This window comes from Anas acuta, chromosome 10 (assembly GCF_963932015.1).
Source record: "Anas acuta chromosome 10, bAnaAcu1.1, whole genome shotgun sequence".
NCBI lineage: Eukaryota > Metazoa > Chordata > Aves > Anseriformes > Anatidae > Anas > Anas acuta.
Genome location: NC_088988.1, coordinates 4,118,109 through 4,145,180, shown reverse-complemented (window position 1 = coordinate 4,145,180; position 27,072 = coordinate 4,118,109). Strand labels below are relative to the sequence as shown.

The following is a 27,072-nucleotide window of genomic DNA, read 5'->3' as shown; positions in this document are numbered from 1 at the left end:
AACTCATATTTAAAAAAAAAAAAAAAAAAAAAAGACACTTCTAAGGATGAAATCCTTGTTGTATTTGAAGATCCTTAACCAATGCTTGTTGTTTCTATTATGTTCATTGGCTTGAACCCATACAACTGCCTATATAGGAATTATCATAAGCATGTATTTCTTACAGGCTTTGACTTATGGCAAACAGGGCATCTCTAGACAAACAAAGGATATGATCTGACATTCTTTTAATATAAATGCTTTTGTAGGAGTTGTATTGTGTCTAATAGGTGTGATCAACTGGGCATTTTGAACACTGATGGAAGATCTCAGCTACTTTGTGTTAAAATGCTTAGATTCTATGGGAGCATATCTCAGAAATGTTGGTGAAACTCAATGTAACTTTAAAAAAAAAAAGAAAGAAAAAAAAAAAAACACTTTGTAATTCACATTAGAAAAGCACTTTTAAATTCTCTCTTTTTTTCCTCTCTTTTTTTCCCCTTGTTTTTGTTGCGGTACTGTTTTCCTTTAAAGTGCTCCTCTCCTGAGTATTGTTAGGGATTTTGTTTTTCTTGATCACAGTAGTTGAACTCATCTGCATTTCTAAGTCCCAAGAAAGTGTAACACATCCATCCTGGGACACACTGTACTCCAGGGTACATTCAGACCTTACAGTTTTTAACACGTTGCATATATTACTGTTGGCCAAGAATCATGCATTTCATTCAGCATTTCCCCATCAAGCCTGGAGAACTGCAGGCAGTTTTGCTCCCATGGAGAGAGAACCTTGCTCAATTTTGTCTCCCATTGTGATATCCCTCCTGACAGGAAGCACAGCTGAATGTGTGAGTTTCTCATTCAGTGCCTTTGAAATATTTTTAGAACTGGGGTAGATGCAGAGAAGACAAAGCTGGAGGAGAGGGAGGATAGTGGAAGATAGCTGAATTCTGCCTTGATAATCTATCACCAGCCTTTAAATTCCCTGAGAGAGAAAGATAGATGTTGATTTTTTTTTTCTGTTTTACTTTCATCTGTGTACAATAGTTCTGCTTTAGTAAATTAATACATAACTCATATAAAGTTTGTTTTGTATTTTCACTAATAATTGCATTCCTGCTTCAATAAACAGGATCTTACTAGGCTTCTGATACTGAACATTTGACAAAGGCAGTCATTTTCAGTGTCGTCTTCATCTGTTTATTAAGCTAATTATTTCACTACATGCCTTCTAGCCTGCCTTCCAATCAGCTCCACTTTTTGTAACGTTAACTCAGCGTTTTTTACCTTTAGAAATCTGTTTAACTCAATGACCTACATAGGCTTTTAAGGCAGTAGAAAATTAAATACTACTATTTTGCATTTGTTTCTTATGAATTTGAAAATTCTCTGTTCCTTTTCATCGTCTCTCTATAAGGTTTATGCAAATAATATTAAAATTTATAATGAGACTAATATTTGTTAATCTTAGTTCAAATAGTGGATTTGTATTAAATCGTCGTTTGAAACACTTCCATTGAGAGAGGTGGGGGAGAGAGAAAGAGAGGGATATTGCTTGGACGAGTTTAATTACCATTTTGCTCTTGTTAAGCTTGAATTGTCACTATGACTATACACCCTAATTTTTAGTATTCAATATTAATTATATTTAAATCCCATTAGATTTACAGTTGCCACGCCCACTTCAAATTTCTTTTCACAAAACTGTTTTGAAGTAGTTCCACATGAACCTGATCCCGCAACTCTGACTCTTTTGTTGGCTTCAGTAGGAGATTTATGCATATAAATTAATTATGTAGAAGATTCTTAGATTCAGTAAAGGTTGCAGGACATTCCAGATTGACTAATTCTTGTAGTCTCTGACATGCAGAAATGTCAGGAATTAGATCTTGATCTGACTGAGCTTATCAAATGTACCATTGGTTCTAAAAGCTGTTGAAGGACATCCTTAAATATGAACTGTGGGATTCACACATTTCTCTGGTATTCATTCAAGACACAGAAAATGCTGATCTGTAGAGAGCTGAAAAGGTGCCTCAGTCATTTATTTGGTGTTATCATAAATCTTGATGATGTGCCAAACAGTCATACAAAATTATATTTGTCTACATGTGTCTAGGATGCACTGCACTGAAAGGATGTTGGTTGCAGTGCAATCCAGTTTGTTTCACGCTATTAAAAGCTCTTCCTTTGCTTGTGGGCAAACTTGTTTATCAAAACATTTGGAGTATAGCCTGAATTTATCTGTACTATAGCTCTGTATTTGTTTTCTGACATATGAATTACATTAAAATACCATGCTGGGGAATACAAGGATGTATGGATCCCTTCAGACATCCACACTAGTTGGATCAGGCCTCCAGGCACAGGCAGTAAGCAGGCACTGCACATGTACCTCTCCTGAACAGATGGATGGGGATTTGGCAGAGCTGAGACAACCAAAATGAACAGGTTAAGAGCCTGCCATAGACACATGGAGCACAATATGCTGCTGGATGAGTAGCAGGCTACTAATCCTTCCCCTTCATAGCAAGAAACAAGGGGAGCAGGACAGGGCTGTTATTTTGAAAACTCCCTGTGCTTCCCATGGCTAATATAAGCATGGTAGTGCTTCTTAGATCCACAGATACAGCTACTACTTAGCAATTTCTAGCCTTGAAATACTCCTATAATAATGGTACAGATGTCTCCTCCCAGTTCCTTAAGGGAGACAAGTATTCCTTCCTCCTCTTTATTTTCCTGCTAGCAGTGCCTCCGATCCCATTATCTTCTTTGCTGATTTTGTTGTTTTTAGTCTACAAGAACTGTCTGGAAATGGCACTTCAAGTTTGCAAAACTCTTCACAAGTAGTTCCTTGACCTCTCCTTAGTCCCACATCCACTTATATCCTACTTCATATACTCACCTGCCCTCTGTCTCTCCATGCAAGTACAACTCATTCACTTAAATGAAGTTTGTTCTAGCTTAATACAAAGCAGCAGAGTTCACTTAGTCTTTAACACTTATCTATATTTCTTTCTTAATTATTCAAATAACTTTTTTTTTCTTTCCTCTTTCTTTAGTGTGTTTAGTGTGACTCCTCATGAAGGAAAGTTGCATATAAAACCAGGCCTCCTGGTAATTTCTGGCATTGAGTAGCATGAATGAAGGATATTTTGGTACAATATTTAGTGTATAATATGCTTTGCAGTCTTAGTTCATTTTAACCTTATTTATACCAAATCTGTAGATTTTGCTAAATTACATATGATCTAAACTGGTTACAAAAAGGCAATATTAAAAATTTTAATCGAATGTCTCATTATTAAAGCAGCATAAGATTTCTTTGGACCTTTGCCAGTGCAATATCCTGATTTAAATGATCAAATGATTAAAATGAAATTGGATCACTGAGTGTTTCTCCCTGAGGAGATAGTTGTGCACTCTGCTTCCCATGGGAACGTGTCACTGAGACCTGCTGAAAGCTGAAGGGAACTTTCCCACTGATTTTGCTGGAGAGGATGATCACAAGTGCCCCTGGTCTGCCACAGCTTAGACCTTCTGGCAGAATATTTCCTTGAATGGGAAGGCCAGGATGGCAGATCCTCAGGAACATTCCATCAGTGTTTTGTGGTGACTGGGAGATCAGGGGGAAGCAGACAAAATTAGCCAAATACTTACTTTTTGAGAACAATTAATTCAGACAAAAATTTTAATGAGTGCCATGGCATTACAGCAAATAAAAATATAATGTACTTCCTATAAAGCAAAATTTATTTCTGTGAAATAAAGTCTTCAGCCAGGTTTTGTGCCAGAAAATTACACTGCTAAACATTTAAAAGAACATGCAACTGCTTGACTGTACAAATGAGAAGGCAAGTTTATATCCCTATAATATTTCTTATTATTGGAGCACTGTGTCCCGTATTTTATGTCAGGTATGTGCCAGGATTCTGATTAATATGCCTTTTTGTGAGTTTTTTTTTTTTATTATTATTATTTAAAATCAGAGCTATGCATTTATTCAGTCTTGAAAAATCCTTGAAATGAAAATTCTTCTACATGCATGATCTTCCCACACTTACTTTTTTGTTTATTTTCTTTTGATTTTCCCCTGGGTCACTACATTCAATTCATACTATAAGTAGATTTTATCTTGGTATGCTAATAAAATAAATGAATTAGAAATCTCTTATTTCTTTTACAGTGAATGTGTAAAGCTCTTGATGATTGATTTACAGAAAGAAGCTGTGTATAGTTCTGGTGCACAGACACGAAATTGTAAGACAAGCAAACTTTAGCAGTTAATATTATTTATCAATAGCAGCTGTGCTATAGTGGAAAATCTGCACAACGCACTGAAAGAGTATCAGACATTTAGTCTGAGAGGGAGAATAACCATCTTGGTTTGGCTGCAAGAAAACAGTCTGACTTGGAGGGGGAGGGGAGCTTGGCTAAGATTTTTTTTTATTTGTGGATGCTCTGAGAAGATATAAGTAGGATTATGAAAGGTTTACAAAAATAAAACTTACTAACCAACGCAGAAAGTGTAGGAATTCCAAATAAGGCATGTAATTATTTTTATCAAGAAAGAAAGCTGATAAAAAGATACTTAGGATTAAGTAAGAAAAAAATGAAACTGGAGAAATTTTAAATGGAAAATTCTTTTTTTACGCCTTTCATCAGAAAGTAAATCCTATGGAGGGGTTGCTTTTCCACCCCATAGTGTGATAAGCCATTTTGTAAAACAGCAATAGTGTAATTGAAATCCATTTTACATCATTTTCCCTTGGATGATTTAGAATTAGATCAATTTATATTCTGCAGCTATAACCCAATGAGAGTGTAAATGCAGCCACTAGAATTGTTTTTGTCCATGGGCAAAACTGGTATCATTTACTGATTCATTACACTCTCAGCAGGGTCCTTTATTTCAAAAGCTACCTGGAATTATTACTGGCAATAGAACACTAAAGTAAAATAAGATTTGCATAAAAAATTAAAGTTAAAGGGAAAATGATAATAGTGATTAAAACTAACATTTGATGACTATTTTGATTAGAATACCGTGTTTAAATGTCTCAAACAGACGTGGAGGGTTTTTTACCCTCTAACTCCAACTTAGAATGCATCTATTTAACTAGAATATTATGTCCCTAACAATATGCCTGAAATAATAGACAGTGCTTCTGTTAATATTTAACAATATAAACATCAGGCAAAGGTTGTACAACTGGAATTATAGAATATGCTTTTTGCATTAGGGTAATAATTTTAGAAATAACCTCTGTCCATCTAGGCCTGCTGATGTACGGTTGTCATAGCAAGTCTGTAATTGAGTTTTCTGGGCATTTTGACCACCGGTACAAATTTGCAAAGCAGATTACACAGCAGAAACACAATTTCCATCCTGACCTTTATAACATTGCTTTCTGTTGTGGGAATTGGAATGTTTATGGAGGGAAATACAGCCTAAGTGCACCTAATTTGTAAGAATGTGATTTCTGACATTAACCCAGTAAGCTTCATTTTGATTCATTTGATAACGAATTACGTAAAGACTTAGCATTAGGGAGGTTGCATAAAACTTATTATCTTTTGTTACCAAGGTGGAGAATATTGGTTTAGGTGATTATAAATTGAAACTGAAGGAAAACTTCCACGTTCAGCTGCTGTGTAAAGATCCTCAAGAAACCTGTTTCCCAGTGGTCAGTCACAGACCTTAACACGTTCTCGTACTTCAGTATAAGCTGGGTATAGGAAAAATGTTAAGCTTTTGTAGATCTAGACATGCTGTTTGGGGGTAAGGATGAAGCATCTGCTTGAAAAGCCTTTGTAGCAAGTACCACCAGATGCTTTATGAGATGATCCATACCACCGTAATCTCTTGACTGTGCTTGGAACTTTGTGGGATCTGTCGGTTTTTGCCCCTGCTGTTGTCTGCTCACCTGATCTCTGGAGTATGACCTTTCTGGCACTGGCTCCTTACTTAAAGGCTAGCAGTCTTGTCTGTTGTGGACTGGAATGCTATTTTTCTGCATAAGCAGATAGAACAGACCAGAAGAAGCAGATCCATAGAGCAAAACAGTTGAAGCTGAGGACCTGACATCCATGCTGTGTTCTGCAGTTTTTAACTTGAGACAGCTCTATTCTTGTCCCCTAGACTGAATCACACTGGTGGCTGGGAGTGTGTTAGATGGCTCCTGGGGCACATTTTCCAGTTGGATTTCAGCTGAAAGCAATCTAGCTGCCACACTCCAAGACCTCTCCATGATGCAAACTGAAATGTAGTAAGCATGAACAATGGGAAAATCCACTCCAAAAGGTATTTGCTAATCAGTGCAGACACAACAGTGTACACAAACCCTGCATGGCATGTGGTTGAGCAGCTTTCTCTAGGATTGCTATTCAGCTGGATGCTTTTAAATGGACTTGACTTGCCAGCATATCCATATAGGATGTGATGTTTGATGAAAAGGTGAAGAAAGGCATTGTATGGATCTGCGATGTCTCAGAATGACAAACCAGATTAGCACAAGTATTGCATTGGCATCCAGGCAGATCTCGGTGGTATAAACTTTGTTAATCTAAATTCATCTTTAACAAGATGATAGACTATTTAATGGTGATGGATCATAAAATAATCAGCATTATGTTTCACTTAGTTTCCTGCAGTGTGTTCCTGCAGAAATGTGTGCCAGTAAGAGCATCTTGGGAGTACAAAGGCACCTACTGTCCAGGATTTCAGCTTCATTACTGGTGTGTTGCTTGGTTCAGAGATGATTATGTGAGGAAAGAAATGTGCTGGGACAGTGTTTAGGCTGAACGCAGCTTCAGATTTTACCTTTGTCTTGTTCAGGCTCTCTTATTGACACTTTAGGTATATAAAGGTCAGACTGAAAAAAACCTCCTGCTTTTTTTTTTTTTTTTTTTTTTTTTTTTCCTTGACACACTTGTGAAAAGCAGTATTTACTTTCTGGAACTCTTGAGTATCCTCCTCCTCTCCTAAGGCCGGGATTCTTCAACTGGATTCAGTTTCAAGGAGGAACTGGTTCACGCACTGATAAGCATACTTCACAGGTCCTTTTGTTTCTTTGTTCAGTGAAGGATTCCTGTGTTTCAGGGCTGCAGGTACAATGTATGTTTACCAACAAGATCACTGATAACTGATGTTGGCTGCTGTCCACACAATTTAGGAAAGCAATTTGTTTCCTGTAAACAGAGGGGAGTGCTGACCAGCTGCATGTTATTGCTGTTGTATGAAATATTTATACCATGAATTGATTTCCTCACCATGGGTTAAATGCTTAGAACTTCTCATTAGTCCTCAGCCCTGTGTTCCACAAGCACAGGCACAGACACCCTGTTGCTGTTACTGATGAAGATTTCCCAAATTCTAATGTGATTATACCTGCAAAAAGGAAGGAAATATTTCCTTCAGTATCACAGTTTGAGGAATCTAGGGGCTCTTTTTTTAAAGCGTATATTTTGTGTGTATGTGCTCTCATGCTCTTGATGCCATAATGATTTGGAAGGCACCCTCATGCACTTAGTTCTGTGTTGTTTTGAATGCAACTCTGTAGTAACCCAACAGTTTTACAAGTAACACGGAATCTTATGTTGTGGTATGAAAGCATACATGTGCAGTTATTCATAAACAGTTACAGCTTAATAAAAATGTGGAAATAATCTTGGGTGGCCTATTTAAAGACAGTGCAGATGTGATGATTTATGCTGGGCTGAGGGTCTTCTTGGGCTCGATACTTTGGGATTTGCTCCTGATTTTTTCCTCTTAAAGTTACAGCAGACAGCCTTAACTCATCTCTGTGTATTGACCTTTATTACGTGACCTTAGCACTCTTCACATGCTTACAGAATACTCTTGGCAGAGGTATTTTAATACAGAGGTATTTGAAAAGCTGTCTCTACTGATAACCATGATAGGTTACGGTGTTGGGGAAATCTGCCTCTCCTTTTATGCTTATTTTTACGTATGGCAGGCACTAAGAGTGATTAAATAATATGCAACTACAATTTATTAGAACAACTTTGCCCTTCTTTCTCTTTGCAAATTGTCTGCAAACAGATTGTATGACTCTAATATTTTAATGGATAAAAATTATTTGAACTTTTTTTTTAGCAAATATATTTTGGTCTGCAGATTATTTGAATCATAAATTGTGACTGTTAAAATGAAATATATAACACTACAAATAGAGCTGATTGGGTGTTACAGGAGAACAATTTTTTAGGGAATGTATTGATTTGTCAAAATGAATGTGTTACAGAAACATGCCTATTTGGGGAAAACAAACAAAAACAATTTTGTTGAGAGAAATATCTGTAATCCAGAATGGAATTCTTATTTTGAGTGCTGCTGATAGCTAGCTTGAGGCTTGGTTCTTTCTGAAGCAGGTGGGACAGGCAGGTTGAAGTCCTTGTTCATACAGGAGAACAGGATCTTTCCTACCCTCCTCCTCCTGGTGGGGTGCGCTGATGCAGACACTTCATTCTGAGAAAGCAGTTTTGATGCACTCTGGAAAAAATAATTAAGTTGGCAGAAGTTATAGTAGTTTCAATATTACCTTAAAAGTGTATTAATAAGGACTACAATAAATGGTGGCTCCTACATCTGTCAGTCAGACTTAACTTTTCTGATCATACGTTCTGCTTTTTCATTAAAAAATCCTTGGAAATTTTGGAATATTAGCAATATTACAGTGTTGAATAATGAAGACACTAAGGCTTGTAAAGCATTAAACATCAGAGAAACTGTTTGCCACCTGCTTCATCAATAGTTTCTTAATTAATTAATGTGAAAGTGTACAATGTTTTCTATCCAGCATTGAGAGTGTAAGGACTGGTAGGTGTACAGTCAGTGAGAATAGATATACCATGGTTTCAGTACAGGTTTGATACTACATTAAAGGGTAGCAGAACACTTGGCACTTGGTGTGCAGGAAGGGTGAGGGGTTCTTTTGGGTACGAGCACTGTGAATGTCACTCAGTTGTCCCCTTAGGGGAATGCCGGCCTTTGGGTATGCAGCAAATGGGAAAGAGCATTGGGGCAGCACGTCACTTTGTGAAAAGTCAGCACCACAGAACGTTATGGATAACTGAAAGGCTGCTCCAACAAGGACAGGCTTCCTGCTCAAATTCTGTATGTGAATTACTCTCTTATTATAATATCCAAATTACATCCTCCATCTCCTAAAAGCTATGCCTGTGGTTCTGGGGAAGGTACCCAAACTCCATTGAGCCTTTAGGCAGTGAGCTGGGCTGCCATGTTAACACAGAGCCTGGAGAAACTTGGATTTAGCAAGCACAATTATACATGTTCTTTAAACTCACGACAATCTTTGGAAGAGCAAAGAAATAAGGACAGTGTTAATAACATGTAAATAGTGTTAATGACATGTAAATGCAAAAGGAATGCTTGCATTTTTCAGGTCGTATAGTTAGAAAAAAGGACTGTAATGTAGTTTGCTACTTTTTAATTCAGACCTAGTATTGGGGAGGGGCACTTGTTACTGCTATTACTGGCTGTTGACAGAAGGCTTAGGTGAGATGAGTGTGGTAGTTGTATTCCCAATACCTCCAAGTATATAATAATACGTTGATTAAAGGGTCTAAAATCAGCAAGAGAAGTTGTATAATAATTGATGCTTTCACAATGGAACGAAAGCTTTCAGCAGCACAGTTTAATTGTGAGGAAAATATTTTCTTTTTTTTTTTTTTTTTTCCTGGGGGAAAAAAATATATGTGCAGTAGTCCAGAAGGAAAGCTGAAACAGCTTGTGTTTAAAATAAAATAATAATAAAGTATATATTTAGTGACATTTGAGAATAGCTTCCTTGGGACACTGTTATTCTTACTCTGTAATGCTATTCAGATTTGCTATAGTACTTTATACTTCTAGTGCTGTGGACATGGAAAATGTTTTTTTTCACTAGCCATGGGCATGTAGTGAGTGATTGCTGCAGTTCAACATGACAGCCTGTTCCAGACAGATTATACTTAGGAAAATATGGTAAAAGTCAATGTATAGGTACTGATTTCAGTGGTGTTAATACCTTTTACAGCAATTTAGGATTTTGTTCAGAATACTGAATACTTGCTCTCTTCCCAGGGTATATTTTCAGGCATAGCCTAACTGACAGCAGTAATTCAAATGGAAATCTGAGAGTAAATGGAGCTTCAATCATTTTTGTCCTAGAAATTAGAGAGATTCCTGATCAGTAACATTCTCAATGTAAGGATGATTCCTGAAGTGGAGTTGGTATCTGCGTAAATACTGTGGTGTTTGTCTCCAAGAGCCAGGATGGATACGTGTTTCCTACAGTGAATGAGCAGTAAACAAATAGTTTTTCTCTGCAGGCCTCTAATATTTCTCAAAAGAAAGCCTGTCACCCCATCACAGTTGGCTGCCTTCTCCAAAATGATGCAAATTCAGTGGCAACTCTAAAGCTTAATTTGCATATACAATTTGCATATGATTTGGGTCAAAATTGATAACTATACAGGAAATATTGGAAACATACACATGTAGTTCCTGTATTTCTACACTAAATATAACAAACATACCCATATATATTAGGCCTGTAGTTAGGTCAGCATTGTAAAGAATTGAAGTTCTTATACACTATGTCCTTTATATTAAATAGTTACAGGTTTCCTCCTGATGGGAGACAAATATCTCTGGCCTTAGATACAGGAAGGTATCTGTATTAAGTATTTTGGAGCAATTTATTTTATTTTTTAACAACAATTGCTGAAAGAGAAAATTTAGTCATCTTTTTGCTCCCAGATATGCGTATGAACTATATCTCTCCCGTGGGTAGTAAACAGATATTGATTTTCTTCATAACAGAAGTACCTTATTACAGTGATTAAACTGTAGACCTTCCTTTATTATATAAAAAAATTGTAAATTGGTGAGCTAAAGAGAATTAACATTACAAATTTGTTTTCGTTTTTATATTCATCTAACTGTAATTCATGCTCTGAATGCAAAGTCTGTCTACAGTGCCCTTTTTACACAGCAGCAATTGGCATTTAAAATAAATGCTGATATTATGATTATAAAAGCGTTATGTCTGTTAGAGCTGTTAATAGTCACATTACTTCATTTTTTTATTCTACATTTGTCAAAATCCTGACAGCATACTCAGTGTTAGATTGAATGTTGATATTGTTACTCAACAAGAAGATTGATTATGTCTTAATAGGATGTATTCAGTGCATACTACATGCAATTATCATCTTAAGTGAACACAAGCATTTATTTAGCATTAACTGAAATTATTTAAATTCAAAGAATTTTTCTTTCTGGTTAACATTATATTATAAAGGCATTAGTAACAACTACGATATGGTAGCATACTGCTGATATATTAATATGCATGAATACATAGTTTATAAACAGAATTATAAACAGAGGCATTGAGGCCTTGTTGCACTGCTATAGAAAATACTAATATCCACAAAATAGTACAAAACTCTATTGGCAGTAGGCATTAAGATAGCTTGTAAATACACTTAAAACCCCTACAGGTGTTTTGAATATTCTGTACAAAGTTTGTTTTCCAAACAGTGTTTGTTTTGATCTTAGCAACTATTTCATGTGAATTTGGGAATTCCTATTCTCCCCTCATTTTTTTAGGTGATGTGTTGTAGTGCCAAATGAAGTCTGTGATATTGTGACACTGTTGAGAGCTGTCTTCTTTTTTCTGTACGTGCAATCTGTAGGTCTCTTATGAAGGTCTCCAGCCAGGAGGAAATGCTGGAGAGACAGTTTCTGGGACAGTTTCTTGTGAATCTGCATTTCTTACTCCGCTTTTCTTCATTTTCAAATAAAACATTTGACCAAAATGTTTGAACTTCAGAAGTTAAGCATTTCATTATATGTTAGGCACATAAATAAAGGTCTTGATTTTCAAAATGCTGAGTCCATAACCCCAGTGAAATGGTGCAAAGCTACAAATGCATTCATTCATTGACAAACACTTCTGCTTGGTTTAGGAGCTTCAGGAGATTTGAAAAATTTGGTGTACTTTTTTTGATGGTGTAGAATAGCAAACTACATTTGCTCTTCCTCCTCTCACACATAAATGTAGTTACCATGGCCATCAAGTTTAGGTGAACAACAAATTATTCACTGCTTGGATATGTTTCTTTATTAAAGAATGATGCCACAATACGATTTCTGTTCCTCACCTCGGCGCTGCTTTTTTCCGATCTTAATAACGCGTATCAAGATTTGGACTGTTACTGCCGGTGGTGTGAAGCACTACCTATGGCTTGCATCTCTTAAGTCACATAGTTTTTTTTTCTTGTATCTGTAGGAAATATTAAAAGCTTAAACCTTGGCAGAAAATCATAATTATCTGGTTCCATTCTCTACTACCTACCATTTATCATCTGGTTTATTCTAATTGCATGTATCTGCACTGAACTGTTTATTTTTCTCTGTTGTGATCAGATCCTGCTGGCTTTGTCAGGAATCTGAAAATCTAAAAAAGTGCCTTTCTGGCATCTTGATGCTCACCGGTGCTGATCCAGCTATGTCAAGACGGCAGGGGAGTGCAATCTGATACCAGTGTTAGCACTGGTGAGAATGGCAGTGGGTGGACCTCCAAAGAAAAGCACTCAAGACACAGCTCACCTCCTTGGCAATCCAAAGAATTTGCCAGCGTCACCCCTGCCGTGGCTAAATGACTGCAGTGAAAATTTATGGGGAAAGGAATGGATCTCCTGCTGTAATTATACAAACTCTCTCAACAGTGTTACCCTCCACACAGTCACAACTGATAAATACTAAGCCACACAAAAAGCAACTTAATGTTTGTTTATTCAATATAATCTATTTTCCTTTTTAGCTGTAGATCCACTTTCTTGAAAGTTGATGCATATTTATGTTGCTAATGTCTCATTATCCAAATAGCATAATTGGATTGTTTTTGCGGGAGTGTGTTCTAGAGGCTAGGTCACTGCTTGGAGAAAATGGGAGGCCTGGGTTTAGTGACAGGCAATGTCAGGGTGCAGCAGCAGTCTGTGCAACTGTGGGTCCCCAAATCCTCCCCTGTTAGTGGTGTGCTATATTTCTCCCTGGACCACACAGTGTAGTGGAGATGGAGGGAGGGAGGAAAGGCTGGTGGTGGAGGTGAAGGAGGGCTGCTTTTCTCCTCCACACCCCTCCTCCACAGGCACTCATTTCTCAGGAGGCAGGAGCAGGCACAGGGAGAGGGAAGTGACCAGGAGCTGCCAGGCTCCTGCTGCTGCTTGGCCCCGGTGGGCCCCACACGCCGGGGCCTCTATAGCATCACCTGCTGAGGAACACAGATCCCCAATCCCATGTCCCAGGATTTACCAGTATTGTGATAAATCACACAATCCAAGTAATTGCTGCTAGTGACTGAACTGAATTAACTGGGCTAGAAGCATGAGAAATGTTGAAAAGGCCTTTATGTGCATCCCCAAGTCTAAAGAGAACATCTGATGGGAACAAACCTCTGCTCATGGGTTTGGACGTGTTAAGAGTTGCTTTCTATAACAAAGCAAATATTTGGTGACAGAACTAGATGTAGAAAGTGCTGCATAGCAGGAAAGTGTGAAGTATTCATAATGATATGAAATACTACTCAAAATTCGATGTTTTTCACATTCCATTGCAAGCTTAAACATTGGACTCCTGTCACAGAAATTTCTGCTGCAGTAGACACAATTTCTAGCATAAATGGGCTTGCTTTCAACAGAAAATGGGACAGTTTTCAAAGGAAGAAAGGCCAATTTGTGAGTAAAAATGGGCCTCTTTTTGAGCAAAAGGTTTATAAACATGAAGCAATAAATAGCTTTGCAAGTTTTCCATGCAATAATAACAACTTGCTAATGAAAATAATGAAAATAATGAAAAAGTTACAGTTAGGGGAAGGGAGAGAGGCTCCATGCAGTTTTCAATACTTTGAAAACATTTTAGAAAAGAAATATATGAAAACTGTAAATCTTGTTCCACTCTATAACTTGAATTTGTGTTTGAGAAATGTCAGTAATTTTTCTTCATGTATATTTCTCCTATGATATAAATCAAAATCCTGTTCTGAATTTGCTGCCTTCTGAGATGAATTTCATGGAACAATGTTGTAAGACTTAAGGAAATACTTTTCTTAGGATCCTCTTAGTGGCAATGGCACCCAATTTTCTAGTAGTCCATATGTTCTTTGAACTAAACATATCTTCTGGCTTGACTCATTGATTTCACATGCAAATATATTGCTTCATAATAGGTGATCAGATGAAGAACTGACCTGGTTGCTTTTGTTCTGACCTATAAATGCTTCAGGATTGAAGTACTAAGCAATTAGGACCCCCCTTTTACACATGCTCCAAGGAAGATGTTGTGATGTACCCACGAGAATATACAAAGCACCATTTAGTGAATACTTTCCAATCAGTTAGCTGTGGAGCAGACTGTGTGGCCCAGAGGTTGCTAACCTTTGCTTAGAGCTTGCTATTGTAGAGATGAAAATTAACTATTTTCTAAATTTTAAACAGCGAGAGGTTCTCTGCTGTGGGATAAGCCCTACTCCAGCTTCTTTGATTCTGCTTTATAAGGCAGGGTATGGGTGGCAGACAGATCACGGTGTTGCTATATGGAATTTCACACCAGTTTTCTCCTTGCATGTTAATTCTCTGGAAGACTGTTAGCTGAAGGACATAGATGAATGATGTCAAAGATGTGCAGCCTTTGTTCTTGTATGTACAGATGGCTGATAGAGCTAGTCTGAGGTTAAAAAAGCACTTGAGCTGTGGTGCCCTAGCTACCCTTTCAGGTACCATTACGTAGCTTTGCTCCTGAGCTCCAGACTTGTTTTTCAAGGAAGTTTTGAAAAACCACCCAAGCACTGGTGATCCTTACCATATAGCTTTAAAGGTGACTGCAGCACTTTCCCATCTGTGTACTCCATTGATGATGCAGCACATATGGTTTTTGTGCAGATGGTTCCATATGAGACGGCCATACAAATGTGGAAAATATTCATTTTCATTAGGTACCCAGTCTTGTCTCTAGTGAAATCCATGTCAAAATTCTCTATGAGCTCCATGAGAGCAGGTTCTGAGGCTAATAACTTCCTTTGATCGAATGTACTAATACTCAGTTGTCCAGTGAGCATACAGATGTACTTTGTGTCTAATGTGAGAGAGGTGAATTACATATGCTGTAACATTTCCGCTGCAGCACAGTGGCCGTAATTTTTTTTTTTTCAAAGTCATGGCTGTTTTTCAAGGTTGCTTTTCCTCTGGACCTGTGCAGTTAGCTCTGTCTAGCTACACAAGAAGTAGACAATCAGATCAGTAACCATAACACAGAAAGTGGCTAAACATATGTAAAATTGTTAACATTACTGTTCACATTTGTTATGTAGAGTAACAGGCACTTGTTGCCTGTTTTAGAAACTACTTCCTTGTTTCTTACAGGGAAGCAAATTTAGATTGCCATTCTAAATGCTATTATGCAGAATGAATGAAATTTAATAAATAAAATGAATGAAATGAATGTATATGTAGATTGTGACATCAGTATTTAATTATATATCCATCATAATACTGAGGAGGTAGACTGCTGGATACTGGTGCAGCGAAGTGAAAACTTACTCTGAAAGAGCAGGTATATTTTAATTTCTTCCCTCTTTACTAATCTTCCTGAATATCAGGATAGGTTATGTGCTGTTTACCAATATTTACTTGTCTTCCTTCCTATTATATTCTAAATAAGGTTTCCATCCTAGCAGCTGAAGTTCAGAGAAGGTTTTGCTTCTGCTTTGCTAAAACCTGAACTATGTCATCATATTCATTTCTATGCTATGTTTTGTCAGACCAAATTAAGTTTCAGATTTTGTTAATTTTAATGTGAAGTAAAAGTTCTATGTAATTATTTGGTTTCTTGAACCCTTTCCTTTTCTGTTATTTTTCAGACTATGGAAACCCCCAAATACGAGCTGGTTATAGGAGCTAAGGATATGGGAGGTCTTGATGTGGGGCTAACTGAAACAGCAACTGCCACTATTCTTATTGATGACAAAAATGACCATGCACCAGAATTTACCAAGAAGGAGGTAAGAGTTTGCCATCTGTGTTCTACAAACTGTTGCCTATAATTGTAAGTAATACAGAAATGTTCCTTAATGGAAGAAGAAAATACTTAAACGTTTTTTAGCTAAATGTGATGGACTTTCCAAGAGCTGTTCTTTTACATTAATAAATTGGTATGCATCATTTCTAAAGTGCAACCACAAGGTAAAAAATTATGTCAAGGGATATAATTGAGAGCTTGGCTAACGGGATGAAAACCTGTACAATAAGTTTGCTAATGGTAATTTTCTTGTTTTGTTCCTATGAGGAAAACAGAGCTCTCCCTCCAGCCTGCATACTAGCTTAGGGCTTTTAATGATAGGGAACATGGATGAAAGCAGTGTCTTTTGTCCTGACTTCAGCACTTCACCCACTTCACCTGTGAGAAAGCTAGTCTTGTCAGTTCTGTAACAAAAAATCCAGTCCTGAAAGCATTAAATTCAACCTACAGGTGAAATTTTTCAAGGAAAGTTTTTTGTTGTTGTAGTTGTTTTTCCCTGCAAGTTGAATTCCACTGAAAAATACTAAGAAGTTTGTAACAAAAAATATTCACTGCCTGCAGGATTTTGTGGCTCTGCTACAGCCAAGTTTCTGGCTTCAGGGAAAGCATCCACCCAATTTTCTGCCCTTCATACACTATTCTTTTCCCTCACCTACATTTATTATTAGTATGCCTTTTTTTTTTTTTTTGCTTTTTTTTTTTTTTTTTGTTCTTCTGGTATCTGGAGAAAATTAGAGTGTCTGAAGTTTTACCTAATAGCAGCTGGTTTGGATTCTGCTATAAAGTTTTCCTGAAGCTGTGTGAGTTTTAAGGAATATTCCCAAAAGATGAGAAGTAAGCACTAGGGATGCTGATTTTCAGGTAATTTTAGAAGAAGAAAATGAGAATCTGTTGTTGTAAAAGTCTTGGTTTTTCTTTAGGTTTTTCTTCTTTTTTTCTGTTTTTTTTTTTTTTTTTTTTTTTCATTTATATATATATATATGTTTTTTTTTCCTTCTGGCCTAATTTTAGCAGTTTGACAACAGATTATATTGAAATAAATTACTGCAATTTTACTTGAATAATTACTTCTTTTATAAATGCAAATTGGATACGATTAATAAAGAAGGGACGAGATTATTATTATTATATATATATTTATTTTTTTTAAAGTCAAAAAGAGTAAGAAATAAGAAACAATAACAATTTTGCCAGCAGGAATGTTAGCTTTCGCTAATCAATGGCAATAGCTATAATTACTTGCTTTGGCAAGACCATTACAGCCACCTGAAAAGTACTACAAGTGCCTTATCCAAACCAAGAAATCTGCTTTAATTATATATCGTGGTTTTTTTGTATGTTTTACGTATCTTTAATATTTTTCTTTGGTAATTCAGGCTAGTGTTAAAATCTTGGGTGCCTAGTTAGGCCCTTAATCTACTGTTAGATGGTATCTATTTCTGTGGAAATTCAGAAATGTTTATAAATTCATTCTAGTTAATGATAGTAAAAGGTAATCTACACTCTTAGAAGGCTGGCTGAGTCATTTTAGAAACAATTTCTATGAGAGATAGCATTGTCTTTGAAAAGTCTGGTCTTGTATGTCTTTCTTACAATGTATATGACATGCAAATTTTCCTATACAGATAACAATTATTTTATATATATATATATATATATATATATACACACAGTATGACATGGTTTTGAACCTTTAACTACTATTTAGAGATGTTAATGACCTCATCAGTCTTCACTCTACCTTGCTAATTCTTATTCTTATTCCATGAATAAGGCAGGAAAACTCAGTCTTTAGACATATGGTATTGGACCCCTTTTGAACATATGCTCTATTTAAAATATGTAGTGTAAGGGGAGGGATAGTGTCTATTAATAAAGCTAATGCTGCTTTCTTAAAGTACTTAGCTATTGTATTTATATGCTAGTTGTGTACCACATGCTGTGATACCATTGATTTGAAGAAGACTTGAAAGAACAAGACATATTCTACAAGATAACTTTTGAAGTAGAAAGCTCAAATACAGTAAATCTGAAGGTTTGATTTTTTTTTTTTTATACAGAGATTGGCTGCTCTAGCATTTAGTTTATATAGTATTGCTGTATTTTCTCAGCCTTCTCTTTAAAGATACTTCATCTCAGTCCCTTTTTCCATTTTATAAAACAAATGAATATTTACTGACCTGTGTTTTCTTCTGACAGTATAATTTCTGCCTAGAATAGCTCTGCCTTTATTTGTTATATGCTTTTGATGTAGCTTGATTAAGTGAAGTTTTCAATGCATTCTCTTCATCTGTGAACACAGGGTCAAATTCATTACTGATACAACACAGTGAAGGACAATAAAGTTGTAACAACTGGATTTTATTCTAAATACTTTTTCACTAACCTTTAAACAAAGATCTGGACACTGTATGAGTACAATGCAAGGCAGTACAGGTTCTGGACTAAATGTTTTGTGGAATGTGTTGCTATACATACCTCAAATGTGTTGCTATACATACCTCAAAAATATATTATTTCAGTAACATTAATGCTAAGCCAAAAGGTTGATGATTTTTCAAGCCTCCTCCTAAGTTGAAAATTTATGTATTTCTATATATTCTTTTTCCAAGAAACCCTGCATGTTTTAAAAGATGAGTCCTTTGAGTCCTCAGTTCAAGGCAATCTCAGTCATGCTTGAACATGTCTTTGTCAATTGAGGATAAGTTTCATCTCTTGACACTGGAGTGATCTCTTCCTCTTTTTTTCTTACAAAGCCTATGACTGTATTGTGTATCTTTGAAACAAGTTTATGGATCTACACCTAAGCAGTGGTACTTTTCCGTGTACTCATATGTACTATATTTATTCATTGGAGGCCAGGACCTTATACACTTATTCAAAATGCACATTAATGGGTTTTATTTTATGTTTTCAGAAAGGTCTAAATGCTCCTTTGCTGCTGTACACAGCTTTGCAGGAGCCTCTATTGGGTTTATTCAAGTTTTGCTGGAAGAGGAAATGTTTGGCTAGTGAATCTGTTCTTCCATCTGCTATTATTTTTCCCCAGTATACCACAACCATACCATTCTGATGCAATTGTGGCCTTTGTGCTTAGGGAAAAAATCATTGATGGTGCTTTAGGGCATAACTACAGAAGTTGAGCAACCTGGCTGTGATCCAGCAAAGCACTTCCATTAACTTCAGAGGAATTGTTAAAGCCCTTGAGATTATAAGTATGTGTCAGGTACTTTGATGGGTTAATGTATTAGACGTTGCTCCGTGAGATTCAGCCCAGTTAATTATTTTGTTACTGCCCCATCACTATACACATCTCTCAAAATATCTGCCTTGTTCTATTTCATGTATATACTTACCCCTACTGTTCATAATAGGCTCTGAGCAGTGCAAAAATCCATTCAGACTTGCAAACTCTACCCTGCTTCCTCCAGGGGTTTAAATAATTTCATCTTTAATACCTAAAAGAGGTTTTAAAAACTCCTCCAAAAACCCTTGAGTGAGATAACAGGGTCTACCATTTAAAACATCGCAATGGCCAGGAAGGACATCATGCCAGGTTTAAATTACAGAAAATGAAATAGAGATATTTGTAAAGTTAGCGTTTTTTGTTTGTTTGTTTTTGTTTGTTTGTTTGCTTGTTAATTCGCTATCCTATTTCTTTAATATGAAAGAGTTTCTAAATGAAAATTTTGAGTAATTACTGTATACAACATGTATTTTGTATCACAAAGAGCAATTTGGCATTTCCTTTCCAACAAGTTAAGGCCTTAGGCTGAACTTTTCTTTAGTAGCAAGGGACTACTTCTTTAAAAGGACGTAATGCAGCAAAACGTGGAGCAGGAATTAATCATTCTGGAAAATTTGACATCTGGTTTGTGTACTCGTGGATATTCAAACTGCACAGGAATGAATTAGACTGAGTGAATGCTAGTGGTGCTGGTATTATTTTTAAACCTAACAAATTAAGAAAAAATGATTTTCTTGTATGACTTTAACAACTTGGGTCAGGCAGCTGCAGTGTTGTGTTCCTGCAGAACCATGATTTTAGTCTAAAGCTAATGTCACTGTGGTTGAAGAGGGATGAAGGATGAAGGATGAACAACGTAGCATCTGCTGGAAGGCACAAGCTGGCAAATACTTCTATTGCATCTGTTGCTGTAGGTATTTTTCTGGCCAGTCGTTCCCCAAGACACAATGGAGGAAAACCTAGCTTGTTTCAACATGACAGTGATATATACTTTGTCTCTTCTTCCTCCTCCTCCGAAAAAAAAAAAAAAAAAAAAAAAAAAAAAAGAGGGACGATTCTTCTATAGTCCACGTAACTCTCATATCTGTTCTTCACCACAGATTTGGGACAGCAGCATATCCCATGTCATACTTGGGCAAGTAGCAAGACCTGTCAAAGCATTCTCATTTGTACATTAGAAAGAGAGGCTTCATTTGGCCAGGGTATAGTCTCATTCTTAAGACAGTTCCTCTTTCTTCTTCTTCCATCCTCACCATCAACTTGATCCATTTCTGGGAAAAAGCATGTAAAATACAAAGAATTCTGTAACACCAGGACAGTAAGATTTTTTACTATTTTAAATTTTAGAGATCTATGAATGCAGTTGTTTTTTGTTTTTTGTTTTTTGTTTTTTTTTCTTTTTTTCTAATGTCATGCAAAATGATCTTTCCAGTTAAGTGATTTTTCCAGTTAAATAAGGAAGCTTGCCTCCTGTGAACACAATGAAATTTGTATAATTTGACAAAACATCACTACAGTGATATTTGAGATATAGTGATGCTGTGAGTCTTAAATGAAAAATATGATTTGCTCACATTTGAATACCTACTGACTAATGGTTTATAAAAGAGTAATAACTGACTAATGTGTGCTTTAATAAATGATTCATCAATTCCTGTAGAGACCTGTAAGCGAATAGGTTGCTTGTCACCGTGATTTATGATGACTTCCAGCACTATCTTCTGATTCAGTTGTGCTACCCACTGGGGTAAAACAGCCCCTGGAGTACAATATGTATCTCCGTCTGCTCATGGTTCGAAGAGGATATGAGACTTTCAGAGCACCATCTGGAGAGATTTATTTTTCAACTCAGGCAGTTGAGAAACATGCTTGTAGCTTTGAGAGCCCCTGTCTTGATTCTTGGTATTAGCTAGATCATGTTGAAGACCAAATACTGAATTAAAAGTACTACTGAGGTTCCTCCTGGCTTTTTTTTTCCATACTTCCTCTAGAAAATTACTTAGACTTAATGTTGTTGTTTTCCATGCTATACATACCTTAGAAACACAGGCCAGATCTGTCCATTTAGTTTGCTCATTTGAAAACAATAAATCTTGTTTTCCCTTTTTTGGAGATCTGGAAGTCAGCCCTTGTCTTATCTTGTTTTACAGGGAAAATGTTGCCCTTTAGGACACCTAAATAATCTCCTTCCTTTGAGTGTTTCATCAGTGAGAAGGACCCTATGTTTGGACACTAACAATTCTGTAAATGGTACATGATTCCCCTTTCAACTTTATCCTCTAGACCCTTACACGTGTTTTGGAGAAATTACTAGCAAGAGTTATACCTGTGTGCAAAAAGTAGCAAGTGTGCTGTGCTTTGACTAACACACAGTTCAGGAGCATGACAAGATACCAGCCCTCTTTAACTTTCTTTTACTTTTCTGTTGGAAGTGAGCATGTAAGCCAGACAGAATGCAAGGAAAAGACCAGTAGGAACTGCCAGCATGGCTCAGCAGGGTGGTGAGAACAAGTTGGCCTGGCTTTTTCCTGTTTCACATACCATTCTCTCATGCTAGGTATTGGAAGGCTAGATGACTGAGCTGAGGTACTTGAGCAGCAATAAGCAGACCTGAACAGATGAAAAGAAGCAGTTGCCAGGCTAATAGTTAAGACATAGAACTGTGCTGTGGCCTAAATGATATGAGAATCAGATTTAAATTCTAGCAGCGTGTTCAAGTTGGAGCAAACTGTCCCCAGTACTGCTTTGTCAAAAAAAAAAAAAAATAGTTTTAGTAGAATGGATAAAACCATTTTAGTAAAATCAAATGGATAAAATGCATGTTGGAATTTCTGTTTGGCTCCCATTTTTGGGCTGAGAATTTATGTATGCAGAAAGCAGAAATTGTATAGAAACTCAACAGACCAGGACAAAGCTCTACGAATGTCAGTAAACTCTGGCATAAAGAACAGCTTTAGAACAAGGCCATCCTCGTGTTTTTTAGAGCTATAAATACAGCTAGCAAGTCTCCTGAAGTGTACCTTACCATTCAGAAACCCCCTATGCTACATAAATATTTGCACTGGCTTTTTCATTCAGTTTTACTTGCTTGTCATACTCTTGGAGCAGCCAACCAACACACTTAACATTGCTGAAGCCCAGGTGTCCAAGAGTCCTCCAGAAAACAGGTGAAAGACACTACCTGGTGTATTTTTCACATGTAAAGAGTAGAATTAAAAGAAAATTACTCTGATAATGGAAAACAGAGGAAATAGGATCAAGGCAGGATTGATGTTCCTACGTCATCCTTGTAAGTTGTCTGTCTCACCTGTTCTTAAAACATACATAGACTGAGAATCAAAAGATTTCTCTATCTGTTTCTGTTCAAATCTTAACAGTGAAAGAAAATGCATAGTCTGATTTTAGCTTCTTTTGCCAGAACTTAAGATCATTGCATCTTCTGTTGTCCTCAGATATGGAGGGCAAATTATGCCCTTCATGTCTTTTTTATTCATGTATAAAGAGGGCTATGCATGAAGAAGACCTGTAGCTCAGAATATATTATTTATTTAATAAAAGAAAAAAATAATTCTTCTGTTAAACCTGTGACATTCATTTTTCTCCCATAAATAGTAACTCAGGACATTAGTTGAAATCAGAAGAGATGAAGTTGTCCCATAACCGACTTGTGTTCTTTCATGTTTAAACAAAGACAAAGATGAAGATGTAAATGTGTTTCTACTAGAATTCATTTGCAAAGTATGTAGTAATTTAGTTTGGAAAATATCTATTAGTCAAGTGGAAAGCTATTTATCAAATCCATGTGAAAGGAAACAAGCATCTAAATGTGTTTTGTTATTTGTTTGTTTTTTTTCATTTTTATTTTTGTAAATGAAGACTGAGCTTTCTGTTCTCACTGCAAAAATAATATTTGAAATTTACATTCTACAGTTCTATACACTGCACCACTTTTACATGGTTATTAATTGGGCATTGCTCATTCATGTGTTAACGTCCAAGGCATTCAGTTTTCTCCACTGTTGTGAGATGCAAAATTCTTCCAAAATCACATAAGCAGTTTAGGAATCTAAGTCTTGAAATAACCCAGGCATTTTGATCTCATTTATAGAATAATTTTAGATGCCAAAGAGAAGAGCTTGCTAGATTTAAAAAATGGATGTAAAGATACCTAAGTCCCATTAGAATTTTAAAAGCTGGTGTTAGGAGCATAGATTGCTTTGATTCTCAATGTAATTAAGATCCCAAATGTTTATCTTCTTTCTAAACCTAATCACTTTCAAATAACTTGGAAAAATGCCTGTGATCGAGAAAAACGTTAATATTTCTGGGTTGTGTTGTGGTGGTACCAATCTAAGGACATCTGGAAGATTTATTTAAACAGTCTGGCTATCTGGATAATTAAATTACCTTTTTGCTATTTCTTTTTCTTCTTATTCAATATTGAGTGTCACTTCTTATCAGAATTAGCTGGTTTGAGGTTTCTCATGTGACAAGAAATGCTCAGCACCATTCAGGATTGAATTACCAACGACCTTAAAACAAACACTCTACTGTAGCATTACAAGTATGAATGGAATAATTTGAGAGAGGAAGAAAAACAAATGTTTATGCTGTGCATTGACTGAAATTTAAGGTTGTTAAGAAAAAAAAGTGTTCAGAAGACCAGTATTTCCTGTACTCATCCAGATTCAAACTGTGTGCATAATAATTTGTATTCATGTGGCTTTCAGTGAGCTATCTGCATAACCAGTGTAAGCACTTTGTTCAAGAACTTCTGCAAAATATGTTTAACACTGAGTCCATCCACTTATCACATAATTAGAGCTGGATACACTGCATAGCAGTAGGCAGCAGACTTCTACATTTATCTTTGCTTGTGAGGGGTGAGTTCATTGCTTTTTTTCTCTCCACCAAGGTCATGAAATACATGAAGTTGTCTATTTAATCTCCAGATAAACACATTTCAGTGGTACATAAAACAACAGAGTGCCTGCTTTATAATCTGAAAGCAACTGAGAAACACTTGTATAAGTACAGGAAAGGTTCTATGAATAGAAATGATCATTCAAACAGTGTGAAATTGGGGAGGAACAGAAAGGCACTTCACTGCTTCTCCAGATCTGACTTTTTTCCCAGCATTCTTGGTCTCCAATGAGCTCACATAGTAAACTTGTATTTTTGCCAGTCTTTTTTTTTTTTTTTTTTTTTTTTTTTCCTTCATCCCCTGTTCCTTCCCTGCCCTTTGTTTAGTTTCATTGATTTGCTATGATCAGCTGATCTGAGCAGTCCTGATGTGAATGTCTGTGTGAGTCCTTGCCTTTTGTAACCCTTTGGTTATACTCAGAAGGTCAGCATCAACTCAGTGGTAATAACAGCAGTTCTTACTACAGCTGGTAAATTCTCACTGCAAAACCATTCCAGTGCTGACTATCCTCTGAAGACTTCCTCCATCTGTTTCTGCTAACAGAAAATATCCAAACAGTGTGAGCAACAAAAAAGCCATAAAGCCACAATTTATCGTTCTCTTCTGCAAGAAGTGAAGGTTAATATGCTTTCTCAATGTGGTCTGTGAAGTGTGAACTTTACCATAGATATTAAGTTCTGAATTACAAAGCAAACAGTAGCAGTAAGGGTTTTGACTACATTTAGCACAAATACAAGTTTGGATAAGTAACCGGATGGTAGAATTAGAAAAAGTAGAAATTAATGAGGAAGGAAGGTTCAGGGAAAGGCTCTTGAGAGTCGCACAAGCTAAACAAAGATAATATAATGTTTCCATGCTTAGTTTTGGATCATTTCTTCATAAAAGTTATCTGTCATTGCTAGGAATGTTTATGTGATTTTCCAATTCAACGTTTTCTGTTCAGATGGAATTTTGCAGTTACCTTCAAATTAAATTAGGACTGTTTTCTAGAGATTGAGGTTTTATCATAAAGTCTAAAAATGGAGTTTTTAGCCTGAGAAATTAAATGTTCTTGTGTTTTTTTTTTGTTGTTGTTGTTCTTGTTTTTAATGAATGTGCTGCTGAAGCACTCCCTGGAAATTTAGCTTAATTTTACTGTTGTCCAGTTTTATAGCATATTGTCCCTCGTGAACTGTCCAGGGAGTTCCACTTTCAACACCAAGTGCAGGCAGAACACTCAAAGAAAACTCACACTAATATTTTTCAGATAAGATGTGAAAATGTGCATTTTTATTTTTTTTTTTTCTCAAAATGACTTTTGAGTTCTGTATGTGGAGATGTCATTAGCCTGTGTAACAGTCAGTTGTCTGAAATCCTAAATTCTGCGTGCAAGGACAGTGGTTTTTCATACTTGATATTCATTTTGGGGTGGCTCCTAAACCATCATTACATCATTCATATTCAGCTTAGGCAGTAGGTAAATTGGTGAGTAAGTAGTGGGGATCAGATGACCAGGTATTGCTTGTGCTATGTAGCCAGCAAAACTGTTTTGTGGCTTGAAAGGACTTATTTTTCATACATGAAGAGTTACAGTTCTGCACATGTGAAATCTTAACAGAAATGCTAAGAACTCTAAATCTCCTTGTTTGACACAACACAGCTGATCCGAGGAGCAAAACATAGAGAAATTGTTAGATGTGTGGCAAAATCACTCTAATCCTATGAGTTAGGAAACCCACACTGTTAATATGCCTCTAGCATCTGTAGGAGTTCTATTTTAAAAGTAGGATTAAACAAGATAACACACTATAGATCTAAACATATTCAATTTGCAGCAGACAAAACCCTATTTAATAGCAATTACACAATATGTGCGAGCTGGTATCATAGTAGTCATTTATATGAACAGAAGGGATTTATAAAACTGAAGTATATTCATACAAAAATAACAGCTATATGACTGTGTAGGTCATTCCACTAGAGAGTTTTGTGATCAGTTTATCAATTTCTTCACTGACAAGTGAGATTTTAAGATTTTTTTGTCAGCAACACTAAAACTGATTTGGCCACTACAAAATTTGCTAACCATCTGTGCATACGAATCAAAATGTCAGGATTATTTAGACAAAATATCTTTTTTCCTTCTGCTCTGGAACATTAAAATAGTGAACCGATAAAAATCAACATGCTAAAAGGAGCTGTACATTTATTCAAGTAAAATTGTTAGTAAGTGCCTATGAAAGAGACTCATTTAGAAAGCAATAAAATTCTATAGGGCTGATCGTCTCTTGAAGTTACTGGAATGAAAATGGTGTTGATACTTTAAAAAAAAAAAAAAAAAAAAACAGATTAGGAGATTCATACAGAACTCTGCAGTTATAGTCTCTGTTGAGGAAAATGGTTCAGGAGTGTAATTTATTCATACCCTTGTACTTTCTACTTTGGCTTATTTCCAGGACTTGTTTGCCTTAGAGTCCCAGATGCTTATTTGCTTAAAGGGTAGCCCTTTCTCTAGCCGGCTGTCTAACAGTCACTTAATATTTATTTGTTTTTACAAATGTTTTCCCCTGTGTTCCCACTCCATATGTCACAAGAAAATGTATAATCTCAGCACTACACAAAGTATTAACTTTATCCTCGCTTTCCTGTTCTAGACTTTGACCTCATTATGAAAATTCCCTGAATCCAAGTTGGTTACCTGACCCTATGTTTCCCTTCAATGCTGTTGCTCTGTGGTCAGTCCTTGTTAATTTGTCTTAACTTCCATTCTCTGATTCCACATAGGTTGATGAAGCTTTTTAGAGATTTATTTTTTTTTTTTATTCAATTCTCTGCATA

The 27,072-nt window shown here is 36.2% G+C and overlaps 1 protein-coding gene across 3 annotated transcripts in view; it reads left to right on the top strand.

The window, feature by feature from the left end:
- CDH13 (cadherin 13) overlaps positions 1–27,072 on the top strand; it is a 479,864-nt gene that overhangs the window by 372,350 nt on the left and 80,442 nt on the right. For all 3 annotated transcript variants that reach the window (XM_068693026.1, XM_068693027.1, XM_068693025.1), the window contains one exon: positions 15,927–16,067. In XM_068693026.1, the coding sequence (XP_068549127.1) occupies positions 15,927–16,067 (141 nt within the window). The remainder of the gene's footprint in view (positions 1–15,926; positions 16,068–27,072) is intronic.